Consider the following 22,547-nt stretch of genomic DNA (forward strand, 5'->3'; position numbering starts at 1 on the left):
ACATATATATATATATATATATATATATATATATATGTATATATATATATATATATATATATATATATATATATATTATATATATGTTATTACATTTTTGGTAAATTATTACATTATTGGGTGCTACAAGGCTCCGTTTGTCCACAGGTCAAAACCTATCAGTTCTACCATGAAGGCCTAAAAATCGTGAAGTGGGTACAGTTTTTTCCCCTATTCTTTTCTATTGGAGCGCTGGTAGGTCATGTGACTCATGTTTTTTGTTTTGAGAGGCCCGCATGAAAGAGTCACATGACCTACCAGCGCTCCAATAGAAAAGAATAGGGGAAAAAAATGTACACATTTCACAATTTTTAGGCCTTCATGGTAGAACTGATAGGTTTGGACCTGTGGACAAACGGAGCCTTTTCACGTTTTGACATGAGACTGAGTTGGTGTTTCTTGTCTGTTTGGTAAATAGGATGCTAAGCCTTGATTAGCTTAGCTTAGCATCAAGACTGGGAACAAGGGGAAGTAGTTGTTTTTGCTCCAGCGTAAAAGTGCAAAATCCCATTTGTTTAATCTACAGGAATGTAACAAAGTCATGGTGTATTGTTCAGCGTGGCTGGTGGACCATCAACCTGTGCTGAGCTGAGCTAACCGTCTGCTGGCTGTAGCCTCTTGTTCAAAGACAAAATCAAATAAGGGAGTTACACAAATAAATGCTGTTAAATAGACATTAAAGAAGAATACACACAGTAAAGTCAAGGTGTCAGAAATAACTTGATCCAAGCTCCCTTTGAAAAACATCCTCATTGCTACAAATTGTTAGCCTTCACAAAGAAATTCATTCTTGATCTCACCTCAAGCAGCCTCACACAGGTCAGTATTCTTCATACTGAGTTCACATACAGTCACTTCCATTTCAAGTGTCTCAAACTGGCTCAATATTATGCACACGAGTTCAAACTCTCCCTCAACGAGTGTGTGTCTGATCAGCTGATCAGGACCAGCCCCCCTCCAACAGCTGCGTGTAACAGTCTAGTCAGTCTGGATGTGAATCCAGATACGTGCCAAAGAGGCGGTCCCAGTGGGTGAAGTAGGGGGCGTAGTTGCCACTGTGCCGGCTGTGGTGGGCTTGGTGATGGGGGGCTCCTCCCAGGCAGGGCAGCAGCCTGTGCACACCCCAGGGCAGATTGTAACCACAGTGGTCCTCTACTGCCAGCCAGCTGTTGAGCAGGTGGAAGAAGGCTTCACTCAGGGGGTGGCAGCCCACCGCCCAGGCACTGGTTAGGGCCAGCAGCAGTAAGGAGAGCAGCTCGATGGCGCTGGCGTCCTGGGCCACCAGGGCAAAGACCATCTGGTGCTGGTGGTGCTGCTGGTGGATGCTGCGGTAGAGCCAAGGAACCCTGATGGGGAACATGAGAGAACATTACTGCAGAACGCTCAAGCTGTCTGAGGGCTTATTTTACTGAGACTCAGAGGGGGGGGGGGGGGGCAGCTTTTTTACTGAAGTACTGTCAAAGTATCTTTCATAAGTATTTGAATTTTAGGGGACTTTGCGCTTCTACTTGTGACAGTTTGCTGGCTGTGTGCCTGGGTGAAGGCAGCGTGGAGAAGAAAAGGCGAAGTCCACACAGGTACTGGGATTTCACAATAATCGCCGTCTATTACTAACGCTACACATCAACCTTACACAGCCTGGTTGTACGGCGCTATTGTTATCATACATGAACAAAATAGTGGACACACAGGTAACCAAACTGTCACTGTTGAGTTGAGAGGCAAAAAGCAGGAGCTCGTAATACACACCTGACTGAGAGCGAGTGTGCAGCTCAACTAAAAACAAAAGCTTGATGACGTCACTTCTAGGTGACACGGTAAACTGCTTAAAGGCACATTTCACAATATCGACTGTTACATACTCCACCACATTTAGTACACACAGTCCACAGTATTCCTCAGTACTGGTACAACTCAGTATTCCTCAGTATTCACCCCGTACCTGCTTCCTCTAGGTCACATGATCAGGAAACACTCCATGAATGTTCACTGCTATGCAGACGACACTCAGCTGAACTCATCAATGATCCACATGGAACAAACCAGCTGACTGAACTGGAGGCCTGTCTGAAGGACAGGAAACATGGAGGACCATCATTTCCTTTATTAAACTCTGATAAACTGAAGTTCTTGTGCTGGGCCCAAACACCTGAGGACCACCTGATCTGATGAGACAGGTACCCTGGATGGCACCACCCTGGCCCCCAGCACCACCGTAGGAACCTAGCAGTTCTCTTAGACCAGGACCCTTTAACTCCCACATTCAACAAACCTCCAGGACGCCTTCTTCCATCTACGTAACATCGCTAAGATCACATCCTGGCTCAAGAAGACGCAGAAAAACTAGTCCCTGCTTTTTTCACTTCCAGGCTGGATTACTGCACCTCCCTCCTACCAGGCTGGACTAATAAGTCCCTAAAGACTCTCCAGCTGGTCCAGAACGCTGCTGCCCGCGTGTTGACTAGAACTGGTAGCAGAGACCAGGTCTCTCCTGGACTGCTTCTCTGCATGGCTCCCTGTCAGATTCAGAACAGAATTTAAAATTCTTCTTCTACCATCAAAGTCCTCAACAGTCAGGCTCCTTCATCCCTGACAGAGCTCCTAGTCCCCTATGATCCAGCTAGAACCCTTCACTCCCAGGATGCAGGGTTCCTGCTGGTTCCTAGAGTTCTAGCAGTAGAATGGAGCCAGAGCCTTCAGCTATCAGGCTCCCCTCCTCCTCCCCTCCCCTCCTCCAGCCCCTTGCTGCAGTCTGACCGGGCTCAAGCATCACAAAATCTACCGGTGTCTTTATAGCTGCAGACGTGAGGCCATATTCAGTTGGTTTACAAAATAAATGAAAGAAAGTTGTTTATTTGTCTTGTTTTTTTTATTTTATTTTTTATTTTTTTGCTGATCCGTGAAACGATCCGATCCGTGAGTTTTTTGATCCGTTGCACCCCTATTTTCTCACTGAGAAAACATTCCCGGATGATGTGGGAACATACAGAACATCATCATCATTCCCAGATTGATGTTTCCAAGTCCTAGGGCTTCCACCGTCCTGCCGTCACCAAGTTTCACAGGCTGTGGTTCTGGAAACTGCTGGTAAACATGAAGATGTTCTTTGTGACATCATGAGCTTTGATGCTCCAGAGTCAATCGACCACTCAGCCTTCTGAGACGTCTCATACTGGTTTGTCTCTTCAGCTGCAAAAGCACTCTCAGATGACTCTCCACCATTTTCTCACATCATGCTTTTGGCCTTGTGTTGTTTTTTTTCCTCCTTTTTTCTGCTTGGACAGTCACGTTCTCCGTGACCTTTCAACCCTTGTAACATTTGACTGGACTGGGTCTGTCAGCTCTCACTGCCTTAAATGAGGCTGCATCACTGGTCTTCCTCCTCAAACACAGCACTGATCGCTCCAAGCTGAACAGGAAGTTCCTTCATTTGCTTTAAATGATCAGTTAAGAGTTCCCCACCCTTCACTTCACATCTTCAGTACTTTTTCTTTAGCAGCAGTTTATTGGCAAGAGTATCTCTCTCCCTTCGGCGTGTTCCATGCCTTTTTGACATCTGACACTTACTTACATTCAGCACCAAGATGGAAAATGCCCTTTCTCTCCGTCTCCCAAATTCTGCTTGTGTGTTAGCATTAGCATCTGCTGGTAGCACACTCATTTCCATTACTATGCCCTACAGTCCTTTGGCTTTCAGAAAGTGCTCCATCTAAATGTTGCCCAGTTCTCTGGTCCACTGTGCTTGTCAATAAAGAGCTTCTCTTCCATTGCGAGTCCACAACACCATTTATATTCTTCAAAACTCTGTGTAACAAAGTTTTTCAGTGTGGCTCTGGGCCCATAACCTATTGTATTATTCAGACTAAAAAAAAGTTGCAAAAGAAGCCAGAAGAGGGCAGTATAACATTCTCAAGTCTCTGTGTCAAAATTACTGTTTTACAACAATTGGTCCAAATTCCAAAGTGATTGATTGGTGGTCTGATAAAAGCGTTCTGTGGAAACACAACCAGATGTTCAGCTTCAGTTCCACATGTTAGGAGGAGGTGGAGGTGTGGTTGTGACAGTGAGGGGTTCATGGACAGACTGATGGACACCAGTTGAGTCTAGAAGAGAGAGAAATGCAGTACCAGACTGTGGTTATCAACATCCTCATGAATACTGAAGTCTCCTCCAATCATGACTTGATCTGATTTAGAACTAAACTGATAGAAACTCTGAGAATTCAGATCAGAATCCAGAGTCAGGACCAGGAGGACGGTCCTCAATCATCAGAGAGGCTGGAGAGTTTCCAGGCTGGAGGAGACAAACTGAGAATCAGGCTTTCAGATGAATGGAAACTTCCTCTGGTTTGGGATTTATTACTAAACTGGTGTCAACAATGGCAGCAGCGCCACCTCCTGGGCCAGAGCCTGGAGGAATGTGAGTGTTCCTGTGACTGGAGGAGTGGATTCATTCAGACTAGCATCCTCATAGTCACCAGCCAGGTTTCAGTGAGACCCAGCAGGTCAACACAACTGTCAGGTATCACTTCATTCACTGGTTCAGTTTTCAGCCTCAGAGGTCTGAGGTTTAATAGTCCTCTAATTTTTGTCTCTTTTTAATTTTCCTCAGTATTTGTCAGGGTTAGTATTTGTCAGTATTAGTATTGCTCAGTATTTGTCAGTGTTAATAATCCACAGTATTTGTCAGTATTAGTAATCCTCAGTATTTGTCAGTATTAATAATCCTCAGTATTTGTCAGTATTAGTATTGCTCAGTATTTGTCAGTGTTAATAATCCACAGTATTTGTCAGTATTAGTAATCCTCAGTATTTGTCAGTATTAGTAATCCTCAGTATTTGTCAGTGTTAGTATTCCTCAGTATTTGTCAGTAGTAGTATTGCTCAGTATTTGTCAGTATTAGTATTCCTCAGTATTTGTCAGTATTAGTATTCCTCAGTATTTGTCAGTGTTAGTAATCCTCAGTATTTGTCAGTATTAGTAATCCTCAGTATTTGTCAGTGTTAATAATCCGCAGTATTTGTCAGTATTAGTAATCCTCAGTATTTGTCAGTGTTAGTATTCCTCAGTATTTGTCAGTAGTAGTATTGCTCTGTATTTGTCAGTGTTAGTAATCCTCAGTATTTGTCAGTGTTAATAATCCGCAGTATTTGTCAGTATTAGTATTCCTCAGTATTTGTCAGTATTAGTATTCCTCAGTATTTGTCAGTGTTAGTAATCCTCAGTATTTGTCAGGGTTAGTATTCCTCAATATTTGTCAGAAGTAGTATTGCTCAGTATTTGTCAGTGTTAATAATCCACAGTATTTGTCAGTATTAGTAATCCTAAGTATTTGTCAGTAGTAGTATTGCTCAGTATTTGTCAGTAGTAGTATTCCTCAGTATTTGTCAGTATTAGTATTCCTCAGTATTTGTCAGTGTTAGTAATCCTCAGTATTTGTCAGTGTTAGTATTCCTTAGTATTTGTCAGTATTAGTAATCCTCAGTATTTGTCAGTATCAGTATTGCTCAGTATTTGTCAGTATTAGTATTGCTCAGTATTTGTCAGTGTTAATAATCCGCAGTATTTGTCAGTGTTAATAATCCGCAGTATTTGTCAGTATTAGTAATCCTCAGTATTTGTCAGTGTTAGAATTCCTCAGAATTTGTCAGTAGTAGTATTGCTCTGTATTTGTCAGTATTAGTATTCCTCAGTATTTGTCAGTACTAGTATTCCTCAGTATTTGTCAGTGTTAGTAATCCTCAGTATTTGTCAGGGTTAGTATTCCTCAGTATTTGTCAGAAGTAGTATTGCTCAGTATTTGTCAGTGTTAATAATCCACAGTATTTGTCAGTATTAGTAATCCTCAGTATTTGTCAGTGTTAGTATTCCTCAGTATTTGTCAGTAGTAGTATTGCTCTGTATTTGTCAGTATTAGTATTCCTCAGTATTTGTCAGTATTAGTATTCCTCAGTATTTGACAGTGTTAGTAATCCTCAGTATTTGTCAGGGTTAGTATTCCTCAGTATTTGTCAGAAGTAGTATTGCTCAGTATTTGTCAGTATTAGTATTCCTCAGTATTTGTCAGTATTAGTATTCCTCAGTATTAGTATTGTTCAGTATTTGTCAGTGTTAGTATTGCTCAGTATTTGTCAGTGTTAATAATCCACAGTATTTGTCAGTATTAGTAATCCTCAGTATTTGTCAGTGTTAGTATTCCTCAGTATTTGTCAGTAGTAGTATTGCTCAGTATTTGTCAGTATTAGTATTCCTCAGTATTTGTCAGTATTAGTATTCCTCAGTATTTGTCAGTGTTAGTAATCCTCAGTATTTGTCAGTGTTAGTAATCCTCAGTATTTGTCAGTGTTAGTAATCCTCAGTATTTGTCAGGGTTAGTATTCCTCAGTATTTGTCAGAAGTAGTATTGCTCAGTATTTGTCAGTATTAGTATTCCTCAGTATTTGTCAGTATTATTATTCCTCAGTATTAGTATTGCTCAGTATTTGTCAGTATTAGTATTGTTCAGTATTTGTCAGTATTAGTATTGCTCAGTATTTGTCAGTATTAGTAATCCTCAGTATTTGTCAGTGTTAGTATTCCTCAGTATTTGTCAGTAGTAGTATTGCTCAATATTTGTCAGTATTAGTAATCCTCAGTATTTGTCAGTAGTAGTAATCCTCAGTATTTGTCAGTATTAGTAATCCTCAGTAGTTGTCAGTGTTAATACTCCTCAGTATTTATCAGTATTAGTAATCCTCAGTATTTGTCAGTATAAGTATTGCTCAATATTTGTCAGTGTTAATAATCCTCAGTATTTGTCAGTATTAGTATTCCTCAGTATTAGCATTGCTCAGTATTTGTCAGTATTAGTATTCCTCAGTATTTGTCAGTATTAGTAATCCTCAGTATTTGTCAGTATTAGTAATCCTCAGGATTTGTCAGAGTGAATAATCCTCAGTATTTGTCAGTCTTAATAATCCTCAGTATTTGCCAGTGTTAGTAATACTCAGTATTTGTCAGTATTAGTATTGCTCAGTATTTGTCAGTGTTAATAATCCTCAGTATTTGTCAGTATTAGTATTACTCAGTATTTGTCAGTGTTAATAATCCTCAGTATTTGTATGTAGTAGTAATCCTCAGTATTTGTCAGTGTTAATAATCCACAGTATTTGTCAGTATTAGTAATCCTCAGTATTTGTCAGTAGTAGTATTGCTCAGTATTTGTCAGTATTAGTATTCCTCAGTATTTGTCAGTATTAGTATTCCTCAGTATTTGTCAGTGTTAGTAATCCTCAGTATTTGTCAGTGTTAGTATTCCTCAGTATTTGTCAGTATTAGTAATCCTCAGTATTTGTCAGTGTTAGTATTCCTCAGTATTTGTCAGTTGTAGTATTGCTCAGTATTTGTAAGTATTAGTAATACTCAGTATTTGCCAGTACTAGAATTCCTCAGTATTTGTCAGTATTAGTAATCCTCAGTATTTGTCAGTGTTAGTATTCCTCAGTATTTGTCAGTAGTAGTATTGCTCAGTATTTGTCAGTATTAGAAATCCTCAGTATTTGTCAGTATTAGTAATCCTCAGTATTTGTCAGTGTTGATAATCCTCAGTATATGTCAGTATTAGTAATACTCAGTATTTGTCAGTATTAGTATTGCTCAGTATTTTTCAGTGTTAATAATCCTCAGTATTTGTCAGTGTTAATAATCCTCAGTATTTTTCAGTATTAGTAATCCTCAGTATTTGTCAGTATTAGTATTGCTCAGTATTTGTCAGTGTTAATAATCCTCAGTATTTGTCAGTATTAGTATTCCTCAGTATTTCTCAGTATTAGTAATCCTCAGTATTTGTAAGTATTAGTATTGCTCAGTATTTGTCAGTATTAATATTGCTCAGTATTTGTCAGTATTAGTAATCCTGAGTATTTGTCAGTGTTAATAATCCTCAGTATTTGTCAGTATTAGTATTGGTCAGTATTTGTAGGTATTTGTAATCCTCAGTATTTGTCAGTGTTAGTATTCCTTAGTATTTGTCAGTATTAGTAATCCTCAGTATTTGTCAGTATTAGTATTGCTCAGTATTTGTCAGTGTTAATAATCCTCAGTATTTTTCAGTATTAGTATTGCTCAGTATTTGTCAGTGTTAATAATGGTCAGTATTTGTCAGTATTAGTCATCCTCAGTATTTGTCAGTATTAGTATTGCTCAGTATTTGTCAGTGTTAATAATCCTCATTATTTGTCAGTGTTAGTAATCCTCAGTATTTGTCAGTATTAGTAATCCTCAGTATTTGTCAGTGTTAATAATCCTCAGTATTTGTCAGTATTAGTAATCCTCAGTATTTGTCAGTGTTAGTATTCCTCAGTATTTGTCAGTTTTAGTAATCCTCAGTATTTGTCAGTATTAGTATTGCTCAATATTTGTCAGTGTTGATAATCATCAGTATTTGTCAGTATTAGTAATCCTCAGTATTTTTCAGTAATAGTAATCCTCAGTATTTGTCAGTATTAGTAATCCTCAGTATTTGTCAGTGATAGTATTGCTCAGTATTTGTCAGTGTTAATAATCCTCAGTATTTGTCAGTGTTAATAATCCTCAGTATTTGTCAGTATTAGTGATCCTCAGTATTTGTCAGTGTAAATAATCCTCAGTATTTTTCAGTATTAGTAATCCTCAGTATTTGTCAGTATTAGTAATCCTCAGTATTTGTCAGTGTTAATAATCCGCAGTATTTTTCAGTATTAGTAATCCTCAGTATTTGTCAGTGTTAATAATCCTCCGTATTTGTCAGTATTAGTAATCCTCAGTATTCCTCAGTATTAGTGTTGCTCAGTATTTGTCAGTAGAAGTAATCCTCAGTATTTGTCAGTATTAGTATTGCTCAGTATTTGTCAGTGTTAATAATCCTCAGTATTTGTCAGTATTAGTAATCCTCAGTATTTGTCAGTATTAGTATTGCTCAGTATTTGTCAGTGTTAACGATCCTCAGTATTTGTCAGTATTAGTCATCCTCAGTATTTGTCAGTATTAGTCATCCTCAGTATTTGTCAGTATTAGTAATCCTCAGTATTTGTCAGTGTTAGTATTCCTCAGTATTTGTCAGTAGTCGTAATCCTCAGTATTTTTCAATGTTAGTATTCCTCAGTATTTGTCAGGAGTAGTATTGCTCAGTATTTGTCAGTATTAGTAATCCTCAGTATTTGTCAGTATTAGTATTGCTCAGTATTTGTCAGTGTAAATAATCCTCAGTATTTTTCAGTATTAGTAATCCTCAGTATTTGTCAGTATTAGTAATCCTGAGTATTTGTCAGTGTTAATAATCCTCAGTATTTGTCAGTATTAGTAATCCTCAGTATTTGTCAGTCTTAATAATCCTCAGTATTTGCCAGTGTTAGTAATACTCAGTATTTGTCAGTATTAGTATTTCTCAGTATTTGTCAGTGTTAATAATCCTCAGTATTTGTCAGTACTAGTATTACTCAGTATTTGTCAGTGTTAATAATCCTCAGGATTTGTATGTAGTAGTAATCCTCAGTATTTGTCAGTGTTAATAATCCACAGTATTTGTCAGTATTAGTAATCCTCAGTATTTGTCAGTATTAGTATTGCTCAGTATTTGTCAGTGTTAACGATCATCAGTATTTGTCAGTATTAGTCATCCTCAGTATTTGTCAGTATTAGTCATCCTCAGTATTTGTCAGTATTAGTAATCCTCAGTATTTGTCAGTGTTAGTATTCCTCAGTATTTGTCAGTAGTCGTAATCCTCAGTATTTTTAAATGTTAGTATTCCTCAGTATTTGTCAGGAGTAGTATTGCTCAGTATTTGTCAGTATTAGTAATCCTCAGTATTTGTCAGTATTAGTATTGCTCAGTATTTGTCAGTGTAAATAATCCTCAGTATTTTTCAGTATTAGTAATCCTCAGTATTTGTCAGTATTAGTAATCCTGCGTATTTGTCAGTGTTAATAATCCTCAGTATTTGTCAGTATTAGTAATCCTCAGTATTTGTCAGTGTTAGTAATCCTCAGTATTTGTCGGTGTTAATAATCCGCAGTATTTTTCAGTATTAGTATTCCTCAGTATTTGTCAGTGTTAATAATCCTCCGTATTTGTCAGTATTAGTAATCCTCAGTATTTGTCAGTATTAGTATTGCTCAGTATTTGTCAGTTTTAGTAATCCTCAGTATTTGTCAGTATTAGTAATCCTCAGTATTTGTCAGTGTTAATAATCCTCAGGATTTGTCAGTATTAGTAATCCTCAGTATTTGTCAGTATTAGTAATCTGCAGTATTTGTCAGTATTAGTAATCCTCAGTATTTGTCAGTGTTAGTAGTCCTCAGTATTTGTCAGTATTAGTAATCCTCAGTATTTGTCAGTGTTAATAATCCTCAGTATTTGTCAGTATTAGTATTGCTCAGTATTTGTCAGTGTTAACGATCCTCAGTATTTGTCAGTATTAGTAATCCTCAGTATTTGTCAGTATTAGTCATCCTCAGTATTTGTCAGTATTAGTAATCCTCAGTATTTGTCAGTGTTAGTATTCCTCAGTATTTGTCAGTAGTCGTAATCCTCAGTATTTTTCAATGTTAGTATTCCTCAGTATTTGTCAGGAGTAGTATTGCTCAGTATTTGTCAGTATTAGTAATCCTCAGTATTTGTCAGTATTAGTATTGCTCAGTATTTGTCAGTGTAAATAATCCTCAGTATTTTTCAGTATTAGTAATCCTCAGTATTTGTCAGTATTAGTAATCCTGAGTATTTGTCAGTGTTAATAATCCTCAGTATTTGTCAGTATTAGTAATCCTCAGTATTTGTCAGTGTTAGTAATCCTCAGTATTTGTCGGTGTTAATAATCCGCAGTAATTTTCAGTATTAGTATTCCTCAGTATTTGTCAGTGTTAATACTCCTCCGTATTTGTCAGTATTAGTAATCCTCAGTATTTGTCAGTATTAGTATTGCTCAGTATTTGTCAGTTTTATTAATCCTCAGTATTTGTCAGTATTAGTAATCCTCAGTATTTGTCAGTGTTAATAATCCTCAGGATTTGTCAGTATTAGTAATCCTCAGTATTTGTCAGTATTAGTAATCCTCAGTATTTGTCAGTGTTAATAATCCTCAGTATTTGTCAGTATTAGTAATCCTCACTATTTGTCAGTATTAGTATTTCTCAGTATTTGTCAGTATTAGTAATCCTCAGTATTTGTCAGTGTTAATAATCCTCAGTATTTGTCAGTATTAGTATTGCTCAGTATTTGTCAGTATTAGTAATCTGCAGTATTTGTCAGTATTAGTAATCCTCAGTATTTGTCAGTGTTAGTAGTCCTCAGTATTATCAGTATTAGTAATCCTCAGTATTTGTCAGTGTTAATAATCCTCAGTATTTGTCAGTATTAGTAATCCTCAGTATTTGTCAGTATTAATATTGCTCAGTATTTGTCAGTGTTAATAATCCTCAGTATTTGTCAGTATTAGTAATCCTCAGTATTTGTCAGTATTAGTAATCCTCAGTATTTGTCAGTGTTAATAATCCTCAGTATTTGTCAGTATTAGTAATCCTAAGTATTTGTCAGTATTAGTAATCCTCAGTATTTGTCAGTATTAGTAATCCTCAGTATTTGTCAGTGTTAGTATTCCTCAGTATTTGTCAGTAGTAGTAATCGTCAGTATTTGTCAGTGTTAGTATTCCTCAGTATTTGTCAGGAGTATTATTGCTCAGTATTTGTCAGTATTAGTAATCCTCAGTATTTGTCAGTATTAGTATTGCTCAGTATTTGTCAGTGTAAATAATCCTCAGTATTTTTCAGTATTAGTAATCCTCAGTATTTGTCAGTATTAGTAATCCTCAGTATTTGTCAGTGTTAATAATCCTCAGTTTTTCTCAGTGTTAATAATCCTCAGTATTTGTCAGTATAAGTAATCCTCAGTATTTGTCAGTATTAGTATTGCTCAGTATTTGTCAGTGTGAATAATCCTCAGTATTTGTCAGTATTAGTAATCCTCAGTATTTGTCAGTATTAGTATTCCTCAGTATTTGTCAGTATTAGTATTCCTCAGTATTTGTCAGTGTTAGTAATCCTCAGTATTTGTCAGTATTAGTAATCCTTAGTATTTGTCAGTGTTAAAATCCGCAGTATTTGTCAGTATTAGTAATCCTCAGTATTTGTCAGTGTAAGTATTCCTCAGTATTTGTCAGTAGTAGTATTGCTCTGTATTTGTCAGTATTAGTATTCCTCAGTATTTGTCAGTATTAGTATTCCTCAGTATTTGTCAGTGTTAGTAATCATCAGTATTTGTCAGGGTTAGTATTCCTCAATATTTGTCAGAAGTAGTATTGCTCAGTATTTGTCAGTGTTAATAATCCACAGTATTTGTCAGTATTAGTAATCCTCAGTATTTGTCAGTATTAGTAATCCTCAGTATTTGTCAGTGTTAGTATTCCTCAGTATTTGTCAGTAGTAGTATTGCTCAGTATTTGTCAGTATTAGTATTCCTCAGTATTTGTCAGTATTAGTATTCCTCAGTATTTGTCAGTGTTAGTAATCCTCAGTATTTGTCAGTATTAGTAATCCTCAGTATTTGTCAGTGTTAATAATCCGCAGTATTTGTCAGTATTAGTAATCCTCAGTATTTGTCAGTGTTAGTATTCCTCAGTATTTGTCAGTAGTAGTATTGCTCTGTATTTGTCAGTGTTAGTAATCCTCAGTATTTGTCAGTGTTAATAATCCGCAGTATTTGTCAGTATTAGTATTCCTCAGTATTTGTCAGTATTAGTATTCCTCAGTATTTGTCAGTGTTAGTAATCCGCAGTATTTGTCAGTATTAGTAATCCTCAGTATTTGTCAGTGTTAGAATTCCTCAGAATTTGTCAGTATTAGTATTCCTCAGTATTTGTCAGTGTTAGTAATCCTCAGTATTTGTCAGTGTTAGTAATCCTCAGTATTTGTCAGTGTTAGTAATCCTCAGTATTTGTCAGGGTTAGTATTCCTCAGTATTTGTCAGAAGTAGTATTGCTCAGTATTTGTCAGTATTAGTATTCCTCAGTATTTGTCAGTATTATTATTCCTCTGTATTAGTATTGCTCAGTATTTGTCAGTATTAGTATTGTTCAGTATTTGTCAGTATTAGTATTGCTCAGTATTTGTCAGTATTAGTAATCCTCAGTATTTGTCAGTGTTAGTATTCCTCAGTATTTGTCAGTAGTAGTATTGCTCAATATTTGTCAGTATTAGTAATCCTCAGTATTTGTCAGTAGTAGTAATCCTCAGTATTTGTCAGTATTAGTAATCCTCAGTAGTTGTCAGTGTTAATACTCCTCAGTATTTATCAGTATTAGTAATCCTCAGTATTTGTCAGTATAAGTATTGCTCAATATTTGTCAGTGTTAATAATCCTCAGTATTTGTCAGTATTAGTATTCGTCAGTATTAGCATTGCTCAGTATTTGTCAGTATTAGTATTCCTCAGTATTTGTCAGTATTAGTAATCCTCAGTATTTGTCAGTATTAGTAATCCTCAGTATTTGTCAGAGTGAATAATCCTCAGTATTTGTCAGTCTTAATAATCCTCAGTATTTGCCAGTGTTAGTAATACTCAGTATTTGTCAGTATTAGTATTTCTCAGTATTTGTCAGTGTTAATAATCCTCAGTATTTGTCAGTACTAGTATTACTCAGTATTTGTCAGTGTTAATAATCCTCAGGATTTGTATGTAGTAGTAATCCTCAGTATTTGTTAGTGTTAATAATCCACAGTATTTGTCAGTATTAGTAATCCTCAGTATTTGTCAGTGTTAGTATTCCTCAGTATTTGTCAGTAGTAGTATTGCTCAGTATTTGTCAGTATTAGTATTCCTCAGTATTTGTCAGTGTTAGTAATCCGCAGTATTTGTCAGTATTAGTAATCCTCAGTATTTGTCAGTGTTAGAATTCCTCAGTATTTGTCAGTAGTAGTATTGCTCTGTATTTGTCAGTGTTAGTAATCCTCAGTATTTGTCAGTGTTAATAATCCGCAGTATTTGTCAGTATTAGTATTCCTCAGTATTTGTCAGTATTAGTATTCCTCAGTATTTGTCAGTGTTAGTAATCCGCAGTATTTGTCAGTATTAGTAATCCTCAGTATTTGTCAGTGTTAGAATTCCTCAGAATTTGTCAGTATTAGTATTCCTCAGTATTTGTCAGTGTTAGTAATCCTCAGTATTTGTCAGTGTTAGTAATCCTCAGTATTTGTCAGTGTTAGTAATCCTCAGTATTTGTCAGGGTTAGTATTCCTCAATATTTGTCAGAAGTAGTATTGCTCAGTATTTGTCAGTATTAGTATTCCTCAGTATTTGTCAGTATTATTATTCCTCTGTATTAGTATTGCTCAGTATTTGTCAGTATTAGTATTGTTCAGTATTTGTCAGTATTAGTATTGCTCAGTATTTGTCAGTATTAGTAATCCTCAGTATTTGTCAGTGTTAGTATTCCTCAGTATTTGTCAGTAGTAGTATTGCTCAATATTTGTCAGTATTAGTAATCCTCAGTATTTGTCAGTAGTAGTAATCCTCAGTATTTGTCAGTATTAGTAATCCTCAGTAGTTGTCAGTGTTAATACTCCTCAGTATTTATCAGTATTAGTAATCCTCAGTATTTGTCAGTATAAGTATTGCTCAATATTTGTCAGTGTTAATAATCCTCAGTATTTGTCAGTATTAGTATTCGTCAGTATTAGCATTGCTCAGTATTTGTCAGTATTAGTATTCCTCAGTATTTGTCAGTATTAGTAATCCTCAGTATTTGTCAGTATTAGTAATCCTCAGTATTTGTCAGAGTGAATAATCCTCAGTATTTGTCAGTCTTAATAATCCTCAGTATTTGCCAGTGTTAGTAATACTCAGTATTTGTCAGTATTAGTATTTCTCAGTATTTGTCAGTGTTAATAATCCTCAGTATTTGTCAGTACTAGTATTACTCAGTATTTGTCAGTGTTAATAATCCTCAGGATTTGTATGTAGTAGTAATCCTCAGTATTTGTTAGTGTTAATAATCCACAGTATTTGTCAGTATTAGTAATCCTCAGTATTTGTCAGTGTTAGTATTCCTCAGTATTTGTCAGTAGTAGTATTGCTCAGTATTTGTCAGTATTAGTATTCCTCAGTATTTGTCAGTATTAGTATTCCTCAGTATTTGTCAGTGTTAGTAATCCTCAGTATTTGTCAGTGTTAGTATTCCTTAGTATTTGTCAGTATTAGTAATCCTCAGTATTTGTCAGTGTTAGTATTCCTCAGTATTTGTCAGTTGTAGTATTGCTCAGTATTTGTCAGTATTAGTAATACTCAGTATTTGCCAGTACTAGAATTCCTCAGTATTTGTCAGTATTAGTAATCCTCAGTATTTGTCAGTGTTAGTATTCCTCAGTATTTGTCAGTAGTGGTATTGCTCAGTATTTGTAAGTATTAGAAATCCTCAGTATTTGTCAGTATTAGTAATCCTCAGTATTTGTCAGTGTTGATAATCCTCAGTATATGTCAGTATTAGTAATACTCAGTATTTGTCAGTATTAGTATTGCTCAGTATTTTTCAGTGTTAATAATCCTCAGTATTTGTCAGTGTTAATAATCCTCAGTATTTTTCAGTATTAGTAATCCTCAGTATTTGTCAGTATTAGTATTGCTCAGTATTTGTCAGTGTTAATAATCCTCAGTATTTGTCAGTATTAGTATTCCTCAGTATTTCTCAGTATTAGTAATCCTCAGTAATTGTCAGTATTAGTATTGCTCAGTATTTGTCAGTATTAATATTGCTCAGTATTTGTCAGTATTAGTAATCCTGAGTATTTGTCAGTGTTAATAATCCTCAGTATTTGTCAGTATTAGTATTGGTCAGTATTTGTAGGTATTTGTAATCCTCAGTATTTGTCAGTGTTAGTATTCCTTAGTATTTGTCAGTATTAGTAATCCTCAGTATTTGTCAGTATTAGTATTGCTCAGTATTTGTCAGTGTTAATAATCCTCAGTATTTTTCAGTATTAGTATTGCTCAGTATTTGTCAGTGTTAATAATGGTCAGTATTTGTCAGTATTAGTCATCCTCAGTATTTGTCAGTATTAGTATTGCTCAGTATTTGTCAGTGTTAATAATCCTCAGTATTTGTCAGTGTTAGTAATCCTCAGTATTTGTCAGTTTTAGTCATCCTCAGGATTTGTCAGTATTAGTAATCCTCAGTATTTGTCAGTATTAGTAATCCTCAGTATTTGTCAGTGTTAATAATCCTCAGTATTTGTCAGTGTTAATAATCCTCAGTAATTGTCAGTATTAGTAATCCTCAGTATTTGTCAGTGTTAATAATCCTCAGTAATTGTCAGTATTAGTAATCCTCAGTATTTGGCAGTGTTAATAATCCTCAGTAATTGTCAGTATTAGTAATCCTCAGTATTTGTCAGTGTTAATAATCCTCAGTATTTGTCAGTATTAGTAATCCTCAGTATTTGGCAGTGTTAGTATTCCTCAGTATTTGTCAGTTTTAGTAATCCTCAGTATTTGTCAGTATTAGTATTGCTCAATATTTGTCAGTGTTGATAATCATCAGTATTTGTCAGTATTAGTAATCCTCATTATTTGTCAGTAATAGTAATCCTCAGTATTTGTCAGTATTAGTAATCCTCAGTATTTGTCAGTATTAGTATTGCTCAGTATTTGTCAGTATTAGTAATCCTCACTATTTGTCAGTATTAGTATTTCTCAGTATTTGTCAGTATTAGTAATCCTCAGTATTTGTCAGTGTTAATAATCCTCAGTATTTGTCAGTATTAGTATTGCTCAGTATTTGTCAGTATTAGTAATCCGCAGTATTTGTCAGTATTAGTAATCCTGAGTATTTGTCAGTGTTAATAATCCTCAGTATTTGTCAGTATTAGTGATCCTCAGTATTTGTCAGTATTAATGATCCTCAGTATTTGTCAGTGTTAGTAATCCTCAGTATTTGTCAGTATTAGTAATCCTCAGTATTCCTCAGTATTAGTATTGCTCAGTATTTGTCAGTATAAGTAGTCCTCAGTATTTGTCACTATTAGTATTGCTCAGTATTTGTCAGTGTTAATAATCCTCAGTATTTGTCAGTATTAGTAATCCTAAGTATTTGTCAATATTAGTATTGCTCAGTATTTGTCAGTGTTAACAATCCTCAGTATTTGTCAGTATTAGTAATCCTCAGTATTTGTCAGTATTGGTCATCCTCAGTATTTGTCAGTATTAGTAATCCTCAGTATTTGTCAGTGTTAGTATTCCTCAGTATTTGTCAGTAGTCGTAATCGTCAGTATTTTTCAGTGTTATTATTCCTCAGTATTTGTCAGGAGTAGTATTGCTCAGTATTTGTCAGTATTAGTAATCCTCAGTATTTGTCAGTATTAGTATTGCTCAGTATTTGTCAGTGTAAATAATCCTCAGTATTTTTCAGTATTAGTAATCCTCAGTATTTGTCAGTATTAGTAATCCTCAGTATTTGTCAGTGTTAATAATCCTCAGTATTTGTCAGTATTAGTAATCCTCAGTATTTGTCAGTATTAGTATTGCTCAGTATTTGTCAGTGTTAATAATCCTCAGTATTTGTCAGTATTAGTAATCCTCAGTATTTGTCAGTGTTAATAATCCTCAGTATTTGTCAGTGTTAATAATCCTCAGTAATTGTCAGTATTAGTAATCCTCAGTATTTGTCAGTGTTAATAATCCTCAGTAATTGTCAGTATTAGTAATCCTCAGTATTTGGCAGTGTTAATAATCCTCAGTAATTGTCAGTATTAGTAATCCTCAGTATTTGTCAGTGTTAATAATCCTCAGTATTTGTCAGTATTAGTAATCCTCAGTATTTGTCAGTGTTAGTATTCCTCAGTATTTGTCAGTTTTAGTAATCCTCAGTATTTGTCAGTATTAGTATTGCTCAATATTTGTCAGTGTTGATAATCATCAGTATTTGTCAGTATTAGTAATCCTCATTATTTGTCAGTAATAGTAATCCTCAGTATTTGTCAGTATTAGTAATCCTCAGTATTTGTCAGTATTAGTATTGCTCAGTATTTGTCAGTATTAGTAATCCTCACTATTTGTCAGTATTAGTATTTCTCAGTATTTGTCAGTATTAGTAATCCTCAGTATTTGTCAGTGTTAATAATCCTCAGTATTTGTCAGTATTAGTATTGCTCAGTATTTGTCAGTATTAGTAATCCGCAGAATTTGTCAGTATTAGTAATCCTCAGTATTTGTCAGTGTTAATAATCCTCAGTATTTGTCAGTATTAGTGATCCTCAGTATTTGTCAGTATTAATGATCCTCAGTATTTGTCAGTGTTAGTAATCCTCAGTATTTGTCAGTATTAGTAATCCTCAGTATTTGTCAGTGTTAATAATCCGCAGTATTTTTCAGTATTAGTAATCCTCAGTATTTGTCAGTGTTAATAATCCTCCGTATTTGTCAGTATTAGTAATCCTCAGTATTCCTCAGTATTAGTATTGCTCAGTATTTGTCAGTATAAGTAGTCCTCAGTATTTGTCACTATTAGTATTGCTCAGTATTTGTCAGTGTTAATAATCCTCAGTATTTGTCAGTATTAGTAATCCTAAGTATTTGTCAGTATTAGTATTGCTCAGTATTTGTCAGTGTTAACAATCCTCAGTATTTGTCAGTCGTCGTGATCCTCAGTATTTGTCAGTATTGGTCATCCTCAGTATTTGTCAATATTAGTAATCCTCAGTATTTGTCAGTGTTAGTATTCCTCAGTATTTGTCAGTAGTCGTAATCGTCAGTATTTTTCAGTGTTAGTATTCCTCAGTATTTGTCAGGAGTAGTATTGCTCAGTATTTGTCAGTATTAGTAATCCTCAGTATTTGTCAGTATTAGTATTGCTCAGTATTTGTCAGTGTAAATAATCCTCAGTATTTTTCAGTATTAGTAATCCTCAGTATTTGTCAGTATTAGTAATCCTCAGTATTTGTCAGTGTTAATAATCCTCAGTATTTTTCAGTATTAGTAATCCTCAGTATTTGTCAGTGTTAATAATCCTCCGTATTTGTCAGTATTAGTAATCCTCAGTATTCCTCAGTATTAGTATTGCTCAGTATTTGTCAGTATAAGTAGTCCTCAGTATTTGTCACTATTAGTATTGCTCAGTATTTGTCAGTGTTAATAATCCTCAGTATTTGTCAGTATTAGTAATCCTAAGTATTTGTCAGTATTAGTATTGCTCAGTATTTGTCAGTGTTAACAATCCTCAGTATTTGTCAGTATTAGTAATCCTCAGTATTTGTCAGTATTGGTCATCCTCAGTATTTGTCAGTATTAGTAATCCTCAGTATTTGTCAGTATTAGTAATCCTCAGTATTTGTCAGTATTAGTATTGCTCAGTATTTGTCAGTGTTAATAATCCTCATTATTTGTCAGTATTAGTAATTCTCAGTATTTGTCAGTATTAGTAATCCTCAGTATTTGTCAGTGTTAATAATCCGCAGTATTTTTCAGTATTAGTAATCCTCAGTATTTGTCAGTGTTAATAATCCTCCGTATTTGTCAGTGTTAGTAATCCTCAGTATTTGTCAGTATAAGTATTGCTCAGTATTTGTCAGTATTAGTAATCCTCAGTATTTGTCAGTATTAGTAATCCTCAGTATTTGTCAGTGTTAATAATCCTCAGGATTTGTCAGTTTTAGTAATCCTCAGTATTTGTCAATATTAGTAATCCTCAGTATTTGTCAGTGTTAATAATCCTCAGTATTTGTCAGTATTAGTAATCCTCAGTATTTGTCAGTGTTAATAATCCTCAGTATTTGTCAGTATTAGTAATCCTCAGTATTTGTCAGTATTAGTATTGCTAAGTATTTGTCAGTGTTAATAATCCTCAGTATTTGTCAGTATTAGTAATCCTCAGTATTTGTCAGTATTAGTATTGCTCAGTATTTGTCAGTATTAGTAATCTGCAGTATTTGTCAGTATTAGTAATCCTCAGTATTTGTCAGTATTAGTATTGCTCAGTATTTGTCAGTATTAGTAATCCGCAGTATTTGTCAGTATTAGTAATCCTCAGTATTTGTCAGTTTTAGTAATCCTCAGAATTTGTCAGTGTTAATAATCCTCCGTATTTGTCAGTTTTAGTAATCCTCAGTATTTGTCAGTATTAGTATTGCTCAGTATTTGTCAGTATTAGTAATCCTCAGTATTTGTCAGTGTTAGTAATCCTCAGTATTTGTCAGTTTTAGTAATCCTCAGTATTTGTCAGTATTAGTAATTCTCAGTATTTGTCAGTGTTAATAATCCTCAGTCATTGTCAGTATTAGTAATCCTCAGTATTTATCAGTGTTAATAATCCTCAGTATTTGTCAGTATTAGTAGTCCTCAGTATTTGTCAGTATCAGTATTGCTCAGTATTTGTCAGTATTAGTAATCCTCAGTATTTGTCAGTGTTAATAATCCTCAGTATTTGTCAGTATTAGTAATCCTCAGTATTCGTCAGTATTAGTAATCCTCAGTATTTGTCAGTTTTAGTCATCCTCAGGATTTGTCAGTATTAGTAATCCTCAGTATTTGTCAGTATTAGTAATCCTCAGTATTTGTCAGTGTTAATAATCCTCAGTATTTTCAGTGTTAATAATCCTCAGTAATTGTCAGTATTAGTAATCCTCAGTATTTGTCAGTGTTAATAATCCTCAGTAATTGTCAGTATTAGTAATCCTCAGTATTTGGCAGTGTTAATAATCCTCAGTAATTATCAGTATTAGTAATCCTCAGTATTTGGCAGTGTTAATAATCCTCAGTATTTGTATGTAGTAGTAATCCTCAGTATTTGTCAGTGTTAATAATCCTCAGTATTTGTATGTAGTAGTAATCCTCAGTATTTGTCAGTGTTAATAATCCTCAGTATTTGTATGTAGTAGTAATCCTCAGTATTTGTCAGTGTTAATAATCCTCAGTATTTGTATGTAGTAGTAATCCTCAGTATTTGTCAGTGTTAATAATCCTCAGTGTAGACTCTGTTCACCAGGTTCAATTTCTTTGGTATAACAGTGAAGAGTACATTGTATGTTTTGTCCTTTCCTGTCACTTCCAGCCTGCACTGATCTTTGCTTTCTGTCTTTTCCATTGTCGTCTTTCAGTCGCACTGCTTTCTTGATTGTCTTAGGCTTTTCTTTCATGGCCTTCATGTCTGTCATGCTGGTTAGAGTCAAGTTGGCTTGTGTATCAGTCCTGAGTGCTACTGAGGCTCCATTCACTGGCAATGAATGCAAGGGTTAGTACTACTCAGTATTACTCAGAATATGTATTACTAAGTATTAGCATTACTCAGTATTGCTCAGGATTAGTATTACTAAGTATTAGGATTACTCAGTATTAGCATGACTCAGTATTGCTCAGGATTAGTATTACTAAGTATTAGGATTACTCAGTATTAGTATTACTCAGTATTAGCATTACTCAGTATTAGCATGACTCAGTATTGCTCAGGATTAGTATTACTAAGTATTAGGATTACTCAGTATTGCTCAGGATTATTATAACTCAGCATTACTCAGTATTCATCAGTACTGGTATTTCTCAGTTTTACTCAGTATTAGTATTACTCAGTATTGCTCAGGATTAGTATTACTCAGTATTAGTATTACTAAGTATTAGCATTACTCAGTATTGCTCAGGATTATTATAACTCAGCATTACTCAGTATTCATCAGTACTGGTATTTCTCAGTTTTACTCAGTATTAGTATTACTCAGTATTGCTCAGGATTAGTATATAGTAGCTCATGGTTATTGTTCCCATTTGTTTATAAAAACTTTAGGTTTAACTTTAATGAGAATATGAAACTCAACAGTCCGACAGTACATCTGTCATATTAGTATCACACAGTGAATTATACTACAAATGACCTGAGGAATGCTGCTGCCTCAGCTCACGGTTACTTTCTTTTCTGTTCAGATTGCAGAGAACCAACTCTAGAGGAATGACGTCATCGGGGTCCTGCTCACCTGTGCATGAAGAAGTGCCAGATGAAGAAGAGCGTGTCGAAAAGCAGAAAAGAAGCGAGGACCTCCACAAAGAGCTGCCAGCACGTGGGGGCCTGCTCCGGGAGCTCGGGGCTCCGGAGGGTCTGAAACAGCGCGGTGGCGGGGAGGACGGCGGTCAGGTAGCGGTGCAGCAGCCCCAGGAAGCAGCCCCACCAGCGGCTGAGAGGCGGCGGCGGTCCCGAGCCGGCGGCGAGCCTCCAGCTGCGGATCAGCGGACAGAAGGCGGCCAGGGCGTCCAGCGCCAGGAACGGCGCGCAGAGCAGGAGGTGCGTCAGGAGGGCGCAGCAAGCCGGCAGGAAGGGGGACAAGAGGACCTCCTCCTGTCCGGCTCTCACGTACCGCCACAAGCTGTGGAGGACGGGCGGACATCTCTCCTTATGGAGAGAGGAACTGTTCGTCGTCGTCGTCATCATCATCATCTACAGCTCTCGCTCCTGCTCCGTTCTCCACACCGGTCGAGATAAACGAGCCTCCTCCACCCCACGTTCAGCTGCGTTCCTCACAGTTGAAG

General features: G+C 35.6%; 1 protein-coding gene across 1 annotated transcript; it reads right to left on the minus strand.

The window, feature by feature from the left end:
- Positions 1-327: 327 nt before the first annotated feature.
- ch25hl3 (cholesterol 25-hydroxylase like 3) lies at positions 328-22,547 on the minus strand. The gene is made up of 2 exons (XM_086205519.1): positions 21,998-22,547; positions 328-1,385 (listed from the first exon to the last, which is right to left on the minus strand). Exons 1-2 carry the CDS (start codon positions 22,453-22,455, stop codon positions 1,022-1,024), a joined length of 822 nt encoding a protein of 273 aa, XP_086061645.1. The 5' UTR covers positions 22,456-22,547; the 3' UTR covers positions 328-1,021.

This window comes from Aulostomus chinensis, chromosome 6, assembly GCF_037954235.1.
Source record: "Aulostomus chinensis isolate RoL2024-O1b breed Wild chromosome 6, RoL_Achi_v1.0, whole genome shotgun sequence".
In the NCBI taxonomy this organism is placed as follows: domain Eukaryota; kingdom Metazoa; phylum Chordata; class Actinopteri; order Syngnathiformes; family Aulostomidae; genus Aulostomus; species Aulostomus chinensis.

Coding starts and splice junctions, on each gene's coding strand:
- ch25hl3 (XM_086205519.1), bottom strand. CDS start 22,455: ATGATGATGATGACGACGACGACGAACAGTTCCTCTCTCCATAAGGAG. Junction 1,386..21,997: donor TGGCACTTCTTCATGCACAG/GTGAGCAGGACC, acceptor GTTCCCCATCAG/GGTTCCTTGGCTCTACCGCA.